This window comes from Heteronotia binoei, chromosome 21, assembly GCF_032191835.1.
Source record: "Heteronotia binoei isolate CCM8104 ecotype False Entrance Well chromosome 21, APGP_CSIRO_Hbin_v1, whole genome shotgun sequence".
Taxonomy (NCBI): Eukaryota; Metazoa; Chordata; class Lepidosauria; order Squamata; family Gekkonidae; genus Heteronotia; species Heteronotia binoei.
Genome location: NC_083243.1, coordinates 27,931,251 through 27,947,085, shown reverse-complemented (window position 1 = coordinate 27,947,085; position 15,835 = coordinate 27,931,251). Strand labels below are relative to the sequence as shown.

Below are 15,835 nucleotides of genomic sequence, written 5' to 3'. Positions count from 1 at the left end.
TTGAGTGGTAATTAAACATAAATTTAATATAGTTTAAATTCAGTTAAAATCGTCTCCCTGCCAACACTGCAACCCCGGGCAGCTGAGGTATGTAGCATCATGCTTTTGCGAGAACCGCTTACATATCGGCTCCCCGGATGCCAGCAAATCCAGTCTCCCTGTATAAGCCAGGATGAGTGGTGCACCTACCACTTTCTCCCCCTAAGTCCCAATATTGCCTTTCATTTCCCAGACCTACAGAAAGTACAGTTGCGCCACAGTCAGATGAGCCCAGAATTCCAGACGAGCAGCAAAGAAATGCTAAGCTCTTCAAATTTGTCCTGTCTTAAGAGGAGAGCCAGTTTGGTGTAGTGGTTAAGTGTGCGGACTCTTATCTGGGAGAACCGGGTTTGATTCCACACTCCTCCACTTGCACCTGCTGGAATGGCCTTGGGTCAGCCATAGCTCTCATGGGAGTTGTCCCTGAAAGTATCTGTTGTGGGGGAGGAGAAGATATAGGAGATTGTAAGCCGCTCTGAGTCTCTAATTCAGAGAGGAGGGCAGAGTATAAATCTGCAGTCTTCTTCTTCTTGTTGTGAGAAGTCTTTCTTGAACTTAGATGTAGCAAACAAGATGCCCTGTGTGAACGAGGGGAGGTTGTGAGCAGTGTTCCCTCTAAGGTGAGTTAGTGTAGGTTAGCTCACAGTTTTTTAGCCTCCGGTTCACACGTTTTTGTCTTAGCTCAAGAAAAATGGCTCCAGAGCAAATTAATTTATGCAGTAGCTCACAACTTTAATGCCAGTAGCTCACAAAGTAGAATTTTTGCTCACAAGATGCCACAGCTTGGAGGGAGTATTGGTTGTGAGGAGTCTTTCCTGAGCTCAAAGGTAGCAAACAAGATGCTCTGTGTAATTGAGTCACATCTGATTATCCCAAGGGTTATCCCAAAGGAGAGTTCAGATCCCCAGCACCTGATATTGTGTCTCCAGATAGATTGGACTCCTGGTGTGCCTGAAGAAAGGGCAGGCGGGATGGGGGTGGGGGGATTGTAATCCTTGTGGGTATGGGAAGCAGAATCCTCTTATCAGTAGGAAAGAGAAGCTTTACCCCCTCTGGAGCATGGAAATAAGTTCCCAAAGAGACTGTGTGTGTGTGTGTGTGTGTGGAGTGCATCAAATTGCAGCTGACTTATGGCGATCGCAGCAAGGGTCTTTCAAAACAAGGGAGAAGTAGAGACGGTTTGCCATTGCCTTCCTCTGCAGAGTCTTCCTTGGCCATCCTAGTACCCCATCCTAGTACCGCCCCTACTTAGCTTCAGATGAGATAGGGCTACACCATGCTGCCTTTGCTCCTTCTCAAAGACTTCTGGTTTTTATTGCTGTCACATCATAGGTGACTTATGTCAACCCCTTGGAGTTTTCAAGAGAAGACATATTTAGGGGTGGTTTTGTCATGGCTTATCTCCCCATCACAGCTCTCATATTCCTTGGTGGTTTCCCTTCCAAATACTGACCAGGGCCAAACCTGCTTAGCTTCTGAGATCTGACAAGATCTGGATAGCTAGAAGGATAAAATTCTAGCCTCCCTGGTAATTCTATGGACAGGGCTGGCATCAGTGTGGGGCAGCTGCCCAGGGTTTCTGGTTGTAACCTGTTTGGGCTTGAAGAAGAAGACAACTGCAGATTTATACCCCACCCTTCTCTTTGCATCAGAGACTGAGAGCAGCTTACAATCTCTATATCTTCTCCCCCACAACAGACACCCTGTGAGGTGGATGGGGCTGAGAGGACTCTCACAGCAGCTGCCCTTTCAAGGACAACCTCTGCCAGAGCTATGGCTGACCCAAGGCCATTCCAGCAGCTGCAAGTGGAGGAGTGGGGAATCAAACCCGGTTCTCCCAGATAAGAGTCCGCACACTTAACCACTACACCAACTGGCTCTCGAGGGCTGTGTGAGACCGCCTGGCAGAACAGCAGGCTCCAGGCAAGAGTTGCTCTTGTCAGACCACTTGAGGGGAGAGAGTTCACAGCACCCGTTGTTCTCCTCATGTACTGGTGACTGGAGCAATGCTCTCTTTTCCACTCTCTCTCTCTCCTGTGTTCTTTGCTCTTGTCCGTTTACTCGGAGTCTCCTGGTTTTATCCTCCTCAACTCTGTTCCCTTCTCCCCAATTTAAGCTCTTTGCCCCTCCCCGCTTCCTCCCCAGGTAGTCCCACTCCCAATCCCTTTTAGATGTAGAGTCAGCCAGTTTGCCAGGGTCAGGCTGAGGGCACTCCAAGTGCTCCTGTAGGAGTGCCATCCAGCTGGCAGGGAAGTCAGTGTCTTCCACCTTTCCCTCCTTTGCTGGCTGAGAGTGGATGTCTCGGGAGTCAGGTTTGTTAACCTGGTGGCCTCCAGGGGTCAGGGCGGAGTCCGGATCCAACATGGGGTCCAGACAGACCCATTGCCCACTTGCTGGGGAACTGTCCCGCTACCCACATTCCCAGCTGTGTGCACTGCACAGCATCAGTAGGGGAAGGGCATGTGTGAAAGGCATGAGGCTTGGAATGTGGACAGTGAGTGGAGTCACAAATTGACAGGAAGGATGCATGGGTGGGTGGTGGGAGAGGGGCAGGCTGGTTGGTGGCGTGGGAGAGACACAATGGCCAACAGGGAGGAGGAATGAAGGATGGGAGAGGAGCAGGCTGGTGGGTGGGGTGGGAGAGACACAGTGGCTGGCAGGGAGGAGAGGGGGCCCCCAGATACTCTTTGGCTGGGCCCACAGAACTGGGCAAGGCACTGATTTATTTCCATGTGACATTTGGCATGAGCCTGAGTAGGGTGAGGATACTCTCACTGTTCCCTTCTCCCCAATTTGAACTCTCTGCCCCTCTCTGCTGCCTTCCCAGGTGGTCCTGCTCCCAATCCCTTTCAGGTGTAGAGTCAGCCAGTCTGTCGGGGTCAGGCTGAGGGTGCTCCAGTAGGGGACGCCGTAGCCCAGCAGGGATTCATTTGCATATTAGGCCACACCCCTAATGCCAAGCCATTTGGATCTGCGTTCCTGCTCAAAAAAAGCCCTGGTGAGGAGGTACAAAAAGGGAATGGGGGGTGGGTTGCAGTGACTCTCAATCAGTTCTCGATAGTTATGCGGCTATGGTTTGCATGTGAATTTGGGAGCCAGATATTCAGGGGCATGAATTGTGCTGCCTTTCTCTTATGATTATCATGCGATTGGTGTTTCCAGTACTGACTTGCATATGGCAACTGCATGAAATAGTGAATTAGGAAAATTACTTGCATGCAGCGGTGTGTTTTTGTGAAATGGGGCTGCTTTGGGCTTTAAAATTATACAGGTGTAAGAAGAAAAGTTGGAAGGGAGGGCACTGTGTAAAAAGCACACAGATGTTTTGAGGTTCCCCAAAGCCAATGTCGTTAGTTCAATGAAAGACAATTCCTCCGCTGGCACCAAGAAAACCTCATCTGTCCTGGTCCAGTGATATAGGAGAGGTATGTAATTAGCTGAAGTTGGTAATGTCTTTGACAAGGCTCTGCTTGTGACAAATGCAGGCACTGTAGACTTCAGTTCTCCCTCCTTCTCCTCTCTCTCCACCCCCCCCCCAACCAAGCCTTTGATAGCCATTGGCTCCCTGCCGTGCCGGCAAGAACAGTGGATGTAGCCATGCATGGTGAAAGTCAAAGTTAATTTGTATCTGCTGCGCTTTCCAAAAGGAAACAGATGGTTGCAATGTTTGAGTTCAAGTTGTCTTTGCAGCCAAGCAGCGTGCTTTGGATTGCACAGCCTCATTTTTCATACTTTAACAGTACTCATTTGTGCCATTTTTGATACCCATCTTACCCCCACCCCCACCCCCCAGTTACTACAAGACATTCATTTGGACACTCAGCACATGTGATAGGCAGCTTCCAAAGTGGGGTGTGCACGTCTGTGCCCAGTCCGTGGTGAGTATATCTCACTTTTCTCCCTAATGGGATCCCAAAACAGCATTCACAACACTGTTTGCCAGTCCTGTTTTACCTTCACAGCAGCCCTGTGAGGTAGGTTAGGTTGATCCAAGATTACCCAGACGAGCTTCCATGGTCAGAATAGGGATTGAAACCTGAGTCTTCCATGAGAACATAAGAGAAGCCATGTTGGATCAGGCCAGTGGCCCATCCAGTCCAACACTCTGTGTCACACAGTGGCAAGATAAACCCCAAGTGCCATCAGGAGGTCCAGCAGTGGGGCTAGAAGCCCTTCCACTTTGCCCCTCCCAAGCACCAGAATACAGAGCATCACTGCCCCAGACAGAGAGATCCAACGATAAGCTGTGGCTAGTAGCCACTGATGGACCTCTGCTCCATATACTTATTCATTCCCCTCTTAAAGCTGTCTATGCTTGTAGCCACCACCACCTCCTGTGGCAATGAATTCCACATGTTAATCACCCTTTGGGTGAAGAAGTACTTCCTTTTATCAGTTCTAACCAGACTGCTCAGCAATTTCATTGAATGCCACGAGCAATTTCATTGAACGCCAGACTGCTCAGCAATTTCATTGAATGCCCACGAGTTCTTGTATTGTGAGAAAGGGAGAAAAGTACTTCTTTCTCTACCTTCTCTATCCCATGCATAATCTTGTAAACCTCTATCATGTCACCCCGCAGTTGACGTTTCTCCAAGCTAAAGAGCCCCAAGCGTTTTAACCTTTCTTCATAGGGAAAGTGTTCCAAACCTTAAATCATTCTAGTTGCCCTTTTCTGCACTTTTTCCAATGCTATAATATCTGAGGTGCGGTGACCAGAATTGCACACAGTATTCCAAATGAGACCGCACCATCGGTTTATACAGGGGCATTATGATGCTGGCTGATTTGTTTTCAGTTCCCTTCCTAATAATTCCCAGCATGGCGTTGGTCCTTTTTACTGCAATTGCATACTGTCTTGACATTTTCAATTAGTTATCTACCACGACCCCAAGATCTTTCTCTTGGTCAGTCTCTGCCAGTTCACAACCCATCAACTTGTATTTATAGCTAGGATTTTTGGCCCCAATGTGCATTACTTTGCACTTGGTCACATTGAACCTCATCTGCCACATTGACGCCTACTCACCCAGCTTCAACAGATCCCTTTGGAGTGCCTCACAATCCTCTCTGGTTCTCACCGCCCTGAACAATTTAGTGTCATCTGCAAACTTAGCCACTTCACTGCTTACTCCCAACTCCAAATCATTAATGAACAAGTTAAAGAGCATGGGGCCCAGTACTGAGTCCTGCGGTACCCCACTGTTTTCCACCTTCCACTGCGAAAATTGCTCATTTATACTCATTCTCTGTTTCCTATTAATTAGCCAGTTTTTGATCCACAAGAGAACTTGTCCTTTTACTCCATGACTCTCGAGCTTACTAAAGAGCCTTTGATGAGGAACTTTATCAAAAGCTTTCTGGAAGTCAAGGTAAACAACATCTATTGGGTCCCCTTTGTCCACATGTTTGTTTACCCCCTCAAAGAACTTCAGATCCTAGTCTGAAACTCTCACCACTGCACCACACCAATGAGTTGTCTCTAGGTCTTTTTTTGTAGCAGGAGCTCCTTTGCATATTAGGCCACACACCCCTGATGAAGCCAATCCTCCAAGAACTTACTAGGCTCTTAGTACAGGGCCTACTGTAAGCTCCAGGAGGATTGGCTTTATCATGGAGGTGTGGCCTAATATGCAAAGGAGTTCCTGCTACAAAAAAAAAAAGCCCTGGTTGACTCAGTTATTGACTAGTGGGAGCTCTTAACTGTAAGACCCAATAGCAGCTATAGATTTGGGTTACCAAGTTGTAACTCTGGAGGAACTGGGTGATTCAGAGACCGGAAAGTAACAAAATTGTTGCTTTGCCTCTTGGGGGTAAGTTAACCAAATGTAAGCATCCTGAATTGACGAATAAAGATGACGCCGGCAGCTGCTGCAGCAGAATTCATCAGTCTTTGTATCTGAAGTCTTTTGACTGATGCAGTCCAAAATTATCCTGCGAGATTAATCGATGTATTTGGAGTGTCCATTTTTCCTTCACTGTCATATCTTTCGGCCCGGGTTTCTCTCCCCCTTCCTCTCCTCCCTCTTTAATTAAAAACTTGATGAGCTCAGAGTCCTTCACTTTATCACTTGGCTAACTGCTATTAAAAATTAATACGGGTAAAGGAAGAAATGGAAGACGCCCCTTCTCTTTCATGGTGTTTAGGCCTCAGTCAGTTTTGTTAAAAGAATATCTTTCCCCCCAGAAGGGTGGATTCTTGTCCCCCCCCCCCTTTCCCCGTCTGTTGTTTTCTGCCTTCTTGGAATCCTCTTCATCTGTGCACCTTAGAATTGCTCAGGAAACCCACTGCTCCATCTTTCATACGATCTCTGGACCAACAGAAGAAAACTGATTGGCTCTCTGACTGCTCCCTGAACTATGAGGGAGTGTGTTAGACAGTCATTGGTCTTTCAGAGCCCGGCCTTGAAGTGTGTTGTTGACGGGAGCGCTTCTGTTGCAGGCATATTGCCCGGAGTCTCCCCACCCCCCGTTGCTTCTCTCTTAGCAATTCTCTCTGAATTCAACCTGAAGGTTGTCCCTTGCCCCCCCCAAAAAAAATCTCCCCTTCTTCTTCTCCTGTGTGATAAATTAATGCCTGAACCCATTTAACTAGAATTTGCTCTCAAACGAGAGCACTGGGATTTAGAAGCTTTTGTTTCAATTGCTGGTTTTGAAATCCAGTTACAGTTAGCTGTGGGCTCCACCGGTTTAGAGTGCATGGTGACCGTAACTGCAAACCTAGACAGATGGGGGAAGAAGGAAGAGCGAGAGAACCCACTGAGAATTCCTAATCAGGCAGTGGGGTGTTGGAATGATTGGTGTGTGGAGGCGTGTTGTGTGGCTGTGGCTGAGCAGCAGAGCATCTGCTTGGAATACAGAAGGCCCCAGGTTCAGTTTCTGGCATCTTCAGTTCAAAGGATGAGGTAGGAGATGATGTGAAAGATCTCAACCCTGGAGAAGCACTGCCAGTCTGTGTAGACAAGGCTGACCTCTATGATCCATGGGCCTGTGTCATGACCCAGATGGGGGTGCCACCTGATGCTGCCACCACTCTGGAATTAGGGTCCCTTGGGAAGGCCCGGAGTCCCCTCCCAAGCCCTTCAGATCCTTTCCTTTGGCCAAGAAAATAGGCGTGTAGACCAGGCAGAGCAACGAAGAATAACAAAAAGGTTTATTTTCACACAGGAAAATCTATAAAGGGCAAGTGAACAGGTAAGGTGCTTTAAACTATATAAGTAACATGGGTGAACACTTTAAACTATATAAGTAACATGGGTGAAGAAAAATAAACATAAATTCCCGAACGCGACTAAACTTAACTGTTTAGGCCCCAGGCCTCAGCCTGCTCACTCACTCTCTCCCTCAGAGTGAGGGTCTTCCTCCTAAACAGCAGCCGTCCTTCCTGCTTGGCCTCTCAGGAGGAAAGACAGCGTTTGTCTCCAGAGAGTGCTTTTAAACTGTTCTCCTCAAAGCCTACTTGGACACTGAACGGCTGAAACCAGCGCCAAGCATTCTGGGGATTGTAGGCTGTCTCTTTCTACTGAGACACAGGCCTCACAGGCTCCCTAGGCCCACTAGGCTTCTTTCTCACAGCACAGCACAGGTCATGACAGCCTGATTCAGCCTAAGGCAGCTTCATTTGTTCAGCCATCTCTCTCGATTCAGCCTACCAAGTTGTTTGGGTGAAAAATGGGAGACTGTAAATGTCTGAAATGAAACAGACTGTGTTGTGGCTGGAGCTGATGCAGCTGTTTTCAGTTATAGCCATTTCATTCCACCCACCTGTTGTGGGTCACCTAGGGTTTTTTTTTTTGTATTTGTCAAGGGAGAGGTAGCTATTCTCCATAGCTTTGTGTGTGTTGCCTGTTAAGGAGGCAAAGAGAAAGGTTAACCTTTCTCCTTCTGGCTTATGGAAAATACATGCTGATTTCCTTAATCTGCAGCTGCAAAAACGTATAGGTTGTGTTTGGTTAGGGTTACCCACTCTAGGTCAGGGAAATTCCTGGAGATTTATAGGTGGACCTTGAGGAGGGGAGGGAAAAGACCTCAGCAGTGTATAATGCCGTCTGCTCCACCTTCCAAAGGTGCCATTTGCTCTGGGGGAACTAATCTTGGTAGTCCAGAGATTAGTTGTGATTTCAGATCTCCAGACCACAACTGGAGGTTGCAATTCCCGGAAAGTCACACAAATAGGAGAGTAGAAGAATAGCCACAAGGCACCGTGTTCAAGAACACCTCTTGAGTCAGTACACCAAAAGTGTTTCTCAGATAAGAGTTGGGGATTGGGGGGGGTGGGATCTCTGCTGGATTGGACACTAGAAACAATGGAGAATTGTTTGGTTACTACTAAGTTTTGGCCACTGAAATTCAATTTTAGCTGTAAGAGATGTGATCTGAGAAACACTTTTTTGCACTTGGACCAGTGAAAGTGGTATCTGAATCAATGAAAGGATTTCTTCCTCCTACCTATCTGTGTGGCCTTGTTCTGAATAGTGACTGTACGTTCAGTTTGCCCTCTATAGAGAGCCAGCATGGTGTGGTTTGGATCAATTCTGATGTTAAATCCATATGGTCCAGTGCCTGACATATCCGTGGGTATTGATTGACATATTGAAAGAACTGGAGAACAACTTGTTCATTGTCTGTCTTGCTGTGCATCTCCACATTGGGACTGCCATAGTGGTTCCAGTGTATGCACAGAAGACGTCAATGAACAACAGTTACTTATAGGTAAGCACAGCCCTGTTTTAAATCTTTGCTGACTTTATTATAAAGATTAATACATTTGGTACTACTGGCTCAAGAGGTGTTCTTGAACACGGTGCCTTGTGGCTGTTCTACGCACATGGAGGTTGGCAACCCTAGATGGGGTACAATTGTGCCAAGTATCTTGGCAGTTCCTTTTGCATCCTGCCCTGTATGTACTTGGAGCTCTTCTTGCTGTGCTTTAACACAGCAGGAGAGAAATATAATTCAGCCTTTCCTTTCTTTTAAATAGATGGAGATCAGTATTATAACTGCAGACAAATCTATTCCTTTGCAGAAATGAATGTCCCAGGTTCAGTAAATCATGCCCCATCCCTTGTCCCTAAAAGACCTCTTTTCAGGCAAATTTTCATACCCATGCAAAAAAATCTTTATCTTCCCGTATGGCAGTGCTGCATATGAAAATGAGTAAGCTTTAAGGATTAGGCGGCAGTCATCTGACCCCTCGTGTTTTGCTTTAAATTAGTTTCTGCTTTTTCCCCTCTGGCTGACACTTAGGAAATTGCATATCAAACTTAAACTTTACTCTCCTTTTCTCTCTCTCCCACCCACACACTCAACCAGCTGGGTTTCCTTTTTTGTTTCTGGTACAGAAGTAAACCGCCACGCCACGTCCATCCTGGCATTGGTAATCCGAGTTTGGCAGACCATTAGGCAGCTCTGAATGACATGGAAGGCTCTGAGTTTTTCCAGTGTTCGTGTACGACTAGCGATCTTTTTTCCTTTCTTCTGTTCCTAATTGAGGGAGAGCTTCCCAAGCATGTTTCTCAAACCTTTTGCATTTGTTTTGCCCTTCCGAGCTCGTGCTGCCTTTTGGGACTCCCCAATCCATCAGCAGCCATCTGTTCCACAAGCAAATGCACTGAGATCCTAGCGTGCTCTTCTAACACACACAGCCTGCTGCCGTGCTCAAAGCTCTGGTATTATTAGAAGACTAATAGAACACAATATATGACCTTCCTCTTAAACCCACAGTCTGGAAGACCTAAGAGCAAAACAGCTCTTTCTAGAATCCCCTCCCCAGCTGCATTGGGATGGTGAGCAATAGGACCAGTCCCAACCACAAATTCAGTGTATACTACCTGAGTGTCCATTGCTGGGGGGCTTTGAATCCCAAAGCTGGAGCTGGGCTTGTTCAGCCTGGAGAGGAGGCGGCTGAGAGGTGATATGATCACCATCTTCAAGTACTTGAAGGGCTATCATATAGAGGATGGTGTGGAATTGTTTTCTGTGCCCCCAGAAGGTTGGACCAGAACCAGTGGGTTGAAATTAAAGCAAAAGTTTCCGGCTCAACATTAGGAAGAAATTCCTGACCGTTAGAGCGGTTCATGATTTGGAGTTGAGAGTAAGCTGTGAAGTGGCTAAGTTTGCAGATGACACTAAATTGTTCAGGGTGGTAAGAACTAGAGAGAATTGTGAGGCACTCCAAAGGGATCTGTTGAGGCTGGGTGAGTGGGCGTCAACATGGCAGATGAGGTTCATTGTGGCCAAGTGCAAAGTAATGCACATTGGGGCCAAAAATCCCAGATACAAATACAATCTGATGGGGTGTGAACTGGCAGAGACAGACCAAGAGAGAGATCTTGGGGTCATTGTAGACAACTCACTGAAAATGTCAAGACAGTGTGCGATTGCAATAAAAAAGGCCAACGCCATGCTGGGAATTATTAGGAAGGGGATTGAAAACAAATCAGCCAGCATCATAATGCCCTTGTATAAATTGATGGTGCAGTCTCATTTGGAATACTGTGTACAATTCTGGTCACCGCACCTCGAAAAGGATATTATAGCATTGGAAAAAGTGCAGAAAAGGGCAGCTAGAATGATTTAAGGTTTGGAACACTTTCCCTATGAAGAAAGGTTAAAACGCTTGGGGCTCTTTAGCTTGGAGAAACGTCAACTGTGGGGTGACATGATAGAGGTTTACAAGATTATGCATGGGATAGAGAAGGTAGAGAAAGAAGTACTTTTCTCCCTTTCTCACAATACAAGAACTCGTGGGCATTCAATGAAATTGCTGAGCAGTTGGGTTAGAACGTATAAAAGGAAGTACTTCTTCACCCAAAGGGTGATTAACATGTAGAATTCACTGCCACAGGAGGTGGCGGCGGCTACAAACATAGCCAGCTTCAAGAGGGGTTTGGATAAAAATATGGAGCAGAGGTCCATCAGTGGCTATTAGCCACAGCATATTATTGGAACTGTCTGGGACAGTGATACTCTGTATTCTTGATGCTTGGGGGGCAAAGTGGAAGGGCTTCTAGCCCCACTTGTGAACCTCCCTTTTTTTGTCCACTGTGTGACACAGAGTGTTGGACTGGATGGGCCATTGGCCTGATCCAACATGGCTTCTCTTATGTTCTTATGAACAGGCTTCTTTGGAAGGTGATGGGCCCTCCTTCCTTGGAGGCTTTTAAACAGAGGCTAGATGGCCATCTGACAGCAATGCAGATCCTGTGAATTTAGGGGGAGGTATTTGTGAGTTTCCTGCATTGTGCAGGGGGTTGGACTAGAGGACCCTGGAGGTCCCTTCCAACGCTATGATTCTATGAATCCATTTTCTATTTGACTAGTGGAGGGAGGGAGGCATCTCTCTGTCTTAGGATCTGATTTCTTTCCTGGTATCCATGACCTCTTTGTGGTGGTGGTGGGGGGGGGGGGGAGGGTTCCCCAGTGAAAACTGCCCTGCTATTTTCTTTATTGCAAAATAAGAATATGCTAGGGAACCTTGTTTTTTATTCATTTATTGTAATCCCAGTGTGAATATTTCAAAGGCAAATTGACTCTCTGGATTTAGAGATGTTTGTGCCAGATTTCAGCAGTGCTGGTTCATATCTGTTAACTTGCATTACATTACAGGCCTGGTTAGTACTTGGATGGGAGACCGCCTGGGGACACCAGGTGCTGTAGGCTTGTTACCCTCTAAAGTTCTATAGGGGAGATAGCAAGTACCTCTGTATGAAAGACTCTGTTCCTGAGCAAGTACCCCTGACTCAATTCGACATATACTGTTTGACTGCCACTTGTACAATAACTTCCGTAAGAAATTATTTGGAAAGCTCTCTTTGTCTCCTGATTACTGGACTAATCTGCCCCTCTGTCGACATTTATTGAATGATACTAAGTTGGAGACTACTAAGGCTGTAGCAAACTTTTTTGGTGGATATTCTTTAATCAAATATTAATCAAATAAACCTAAACCTAATTTAGATCTAACCATGTATGACTGTATGTAATTTATGTATATATTTTGGTTTTATTTCAAATGTTTACAACTTCTTTTTTTGCTCTGTATGTGTTTAAATGTGTATGTTATGCCATTAAAGGTCTGGATGGATGGGGCAGGACTCTTTCTAGCAGGAGCTCCTCTGCATATTAGGCCATGCTCCCCTGATGTAGCCAATCCTTCAACAGCTTACAGGGGCTCTTAGTACAGGGCCTACTGTAAGCTCCAGGATGATTGGCTACATCAGGGGTGTGTGGCCTAATATGCAGAGGAGCTCCTGCTAGAAAAAGTGGGTGGATGGATGGATGGAATAAAACTGTAGTCTTGAAGGAGGGGGGAACACGATTCTTTGGGTTGTTTTAGATTCTGCATGTTTATGTCTCAGCAAGGTGTACCCCATTATAGAAGAAGCAGGTCCTTCCTAAACAGACAAAGAGGGAAATCCTCTCGTGGAATGAATGATTCCGCTACAGTTTTTATTATCAACAAATGGACCTTTGACTCTGGAAAGTTTATACTCTGAAACTTGCACTGGTCTCTAAGGTGCTACTGGCCTCAAATATAACCGGATTTAAAAAAAAACAAATTATTTAAAACATATTTTAAATAATGTATTGCTCAGTTCATTGGAGGGGGGGAGGGCACCATTTTAGTATATCAAGAACCATCCCCCCCAGTGATCAATGCAACCGATTAATGGTAGGAAGTTCTCTGCAATCCATAAAAGCAAGAGCTGAGTGGAGTGAGGAACTTGCCCATGGAATCTTAACAGGTACTTTATTTGACTGCTAATTACCTCTGTGGTTGACAGCTACCAGCCTACATGCTCTTACGTGGTTTGTTGCCAAGGTTCGAACTACTGCTGCCTCTGATCTGAAAATAACCTGTCTTGTGATGTTTTAATTCTTGATATGTGGTTTTAATTTTAATGTTGTTTTTATTGTTGAAAGCCGCCCTGAGCTCGCTCACAGGATAGGGACGGCATATAAATAGAAAAATTAGATTAGATAAAATGCAGCACCCAGGCTAATGTACAGTAGACTTCTACCTTGCAGGCCCCTCCAGCTGAAACCATCCCTCAGGTGAAGAAGGAAAAGCACAGTTCCCAGGCTGCAAAGAACAGAGCCAAGAGGAAACCTCCCAAAGGCATGTTCCTTTCTCAAGAGGATGTGGAGGCCGTTTCCGCCAACGCGACAGCCGCCACCACCCTGTTGAGACAACTGGATATGGAATTGGTCTCCATCAAGCGACAGGTAGGAGGATTTCCCTGTAACAAAATGAAGCTTATTTTTAATCATCCAATACACTTTTTAAAAAAAAAAAAAAAAAAGAGAGGAACTGCCGTCGGTCTCAATTTTCTGGCTCCCTAGGGGATTTATAGCTTGGACAAGATGCTTTGCATCAGGATGAGACTTGATTAAGAAGCTGTCTGCTGAGCAGCATGTGCTGGAATGGAATTATTTTTCAGCTTGGTTTTCTATTTACAGTGCAGAAGGGAACAGAGCAGGGCTTGCCAGATTCCTGTCTCTTTCCCAAGATACTACTGTGGACTTCCGTAAATTAGAGCCTATAAGCTATGTTCTTTGGACTGAATTCACCTCCCTCCTCCCCTTTTCTCTTTCTCTCTGGACTAGTGTTCCCTTTAAGCTGAGTTAGTGTGAGATAGCCCACAGTTTATTTAAGCCTCCAACTCACGCATTTTTGTCTTAGCTCAGGAAACCGTTTGTGGTTGACAGCTTAGCTCAGCTTTTTGTCTTAGCTCAGGAAACAGTTTTTTTTGTAGCAGGAACGCCTTTGCATATTAGGCCACACTCCTCTGATGTAGCCAATCCTCCTGGAGCTTACAGTAGACCTTGTACTAAGAGCTTTGTAAGCTCTTGGAGGATTGGCTACCTCGGGGGGGGGGTGGCCTAATATGCAAAGGAGCTCCTGCTACAAAAAAAGCCCTGTCAGTAGATAGGGCTGCAGAGCAAAACTAATTTATGCAGTAGCTCACCACTTTAATGCCAGTAGCTCACAAAGTAGAATTTTTGCTCACAAGACTCCACAGCTTAGAAGGGAGTATTGCTCAGGATGTTTATAGCAAACAATTATTTTGCATTTGTATTAGTCCAGTGTCCCCACCTCACCCCAGACTTGAGTAGCAAATTTCCACGTGTTTGAGGCCAGAGGGTATGACATGGTGTCAGCCATACTGCTCTTGTGCAGCAAACGAGGTTCACGTGTTTAACCTGAAGAGGATTCTCCAAATGCAGGACTGACTTTCGCAGCCAAATTGACTTTCTGGATTTAGAAATGTTTGTGCCGGTTGTGAATTGTTGCCAAGGGAGACATAATCTCTCAGTTTGCTGCTTTCAGTTCTTCCTGAGCTCAAAACTAGAAGTTAATACTTGTGTTCAGGCAACCCCCTATAGTCCTCAACTGTCCTGTAATGTCTTCTGAACTAAGTGTGGCTAGTTACCAGGTTTTTTCCTTCTCCGTTGGTGATATGAAGAAGGATGTGCTTCTTCCCCACTATCTGGTCATGTTGGTGATTTTCCATGCATCCTTTTATTTTAAACAAATCAGATTCTTGCTCTTTCAATGGGAGGGGTATGCCTCTTCTTGAAGCAGCCTCAATAGCCCAAGCTAGCTGGATCTCACAAGCTAAGCAAGGTTGGCCCTAGTTAGTATCTGGATGGGCCAGTTAGTATCTTAGATGGGCCAAGGAGGTCCAAGGTTGCTATGTAGAGAAAGGCAATGGCAAACCACCTCTGCTCATCTCTTGCTTTGAAAACCCCATGAGGCTGGAGCTTCATTGGGCACCATGAGTTGATGGCATACTTTTCATATAAGTTCTTGACAGTGTTGCTTCTTTTTCTTTGGAGCCAGTTTCTAGATCTGAATAAACTATTCATGCTGCACAGCTTAAACTGCTAATGATACAATTTTAGGATAAATACCAGCATAGAGTAGTGATTAGTGGCATCCCAGGAGACCCAAGTTCAAATTGCTGCTTTGTGGCGAAGCTCATTGTGTGACCTTGAGCCAGTCACTCATTCACAGCCTAATTTACTTCAGAGCGTGGGTGTAAAGATAGATTGGAAGAATTATGTTTACAATCCTAAACTCTTTAGAGGAAGGGTGCGATAACCAGGGCCTTTTTTTGTAGCAGGAACTCCTTTGCATATTAGGCTACACCCCCCTGATGTAGCCAATCCTCCAAGAGCTTACAGTAGGCCCTGTCAGAAGAGCCCTGTAAGCTCTTGGAGGATTGGCTATATCAGGGGTGTGTGGCCTAATAGGCAAAGGAGTTCCTGCTACAAAAAAAGCCCTGGTGATAACAAATGTACCAAATAAGTATGTGGGGCTGTGGCTCATGTGCATGAACAGATGTCTTATATTGAATCAACCCATTGACCCATCAACATCAATCTTGTCTCCACTGACTGGTAGAGGCTTTCCTGGGTCTTTCACATCAACCTTCCAGCTGACGCTTTTAAGAAAAGATGCTAGGGGCTGAACCTGGGACCTTCTGCATGCTAAGCAGATGCTCTACCACAGTGGAGGAGCATCTTCTTGGCATGCAGAAGGCTTTCGCTTCAGTGCCCAACACCTCCAGCTAAAAAGATCAGGTAAATCAGCCAGTTTGGTGTCGTGGTTAAGTGTGTGGACTCTTATTTGGGAGAACCGGGTTTAATTCCCCACTCCTCCACTTGCACTGCTGGAATGGACCTTGGGTCAACCATAACTCTTGTAGGAGTTGTCCTTTAAAGGGCAGCTGCTGTGAGAGCCCTCTCAGCCCCACCCACCTCACAGGGTGTCTGTTATAGGGGAAGAAGA

At 46.0% G+C, this 15,835-nt stretch overlaps 1 protein-coding gene across 2 annotated transcripts in view; it reads left to right on the top strand.

The window, feature by feature from the left end:
* The window catches only part of RCOR1 (REST corepressor 1), a 213,538-nt gene that overhangs the window by 182,064 nt on the left and 15,639 nt on the right, over nt 1-15,835 (top strand). Inside the window, exon 8 of one of the 2 annotated variants that reach the window (XM_060263077.1) lies at nt 13,054-13,266. In XM_060263077.1, coding sequence (XP_060119060.1) covers nt 13,054-13,266 — 213 coding nt within the window. The remainder of the gene's footprint in view (nt 1-13,053; nt 13,267-15,835) is intronic. The other variant, XM_060263078.1, reaches the window with a different exon arrangement.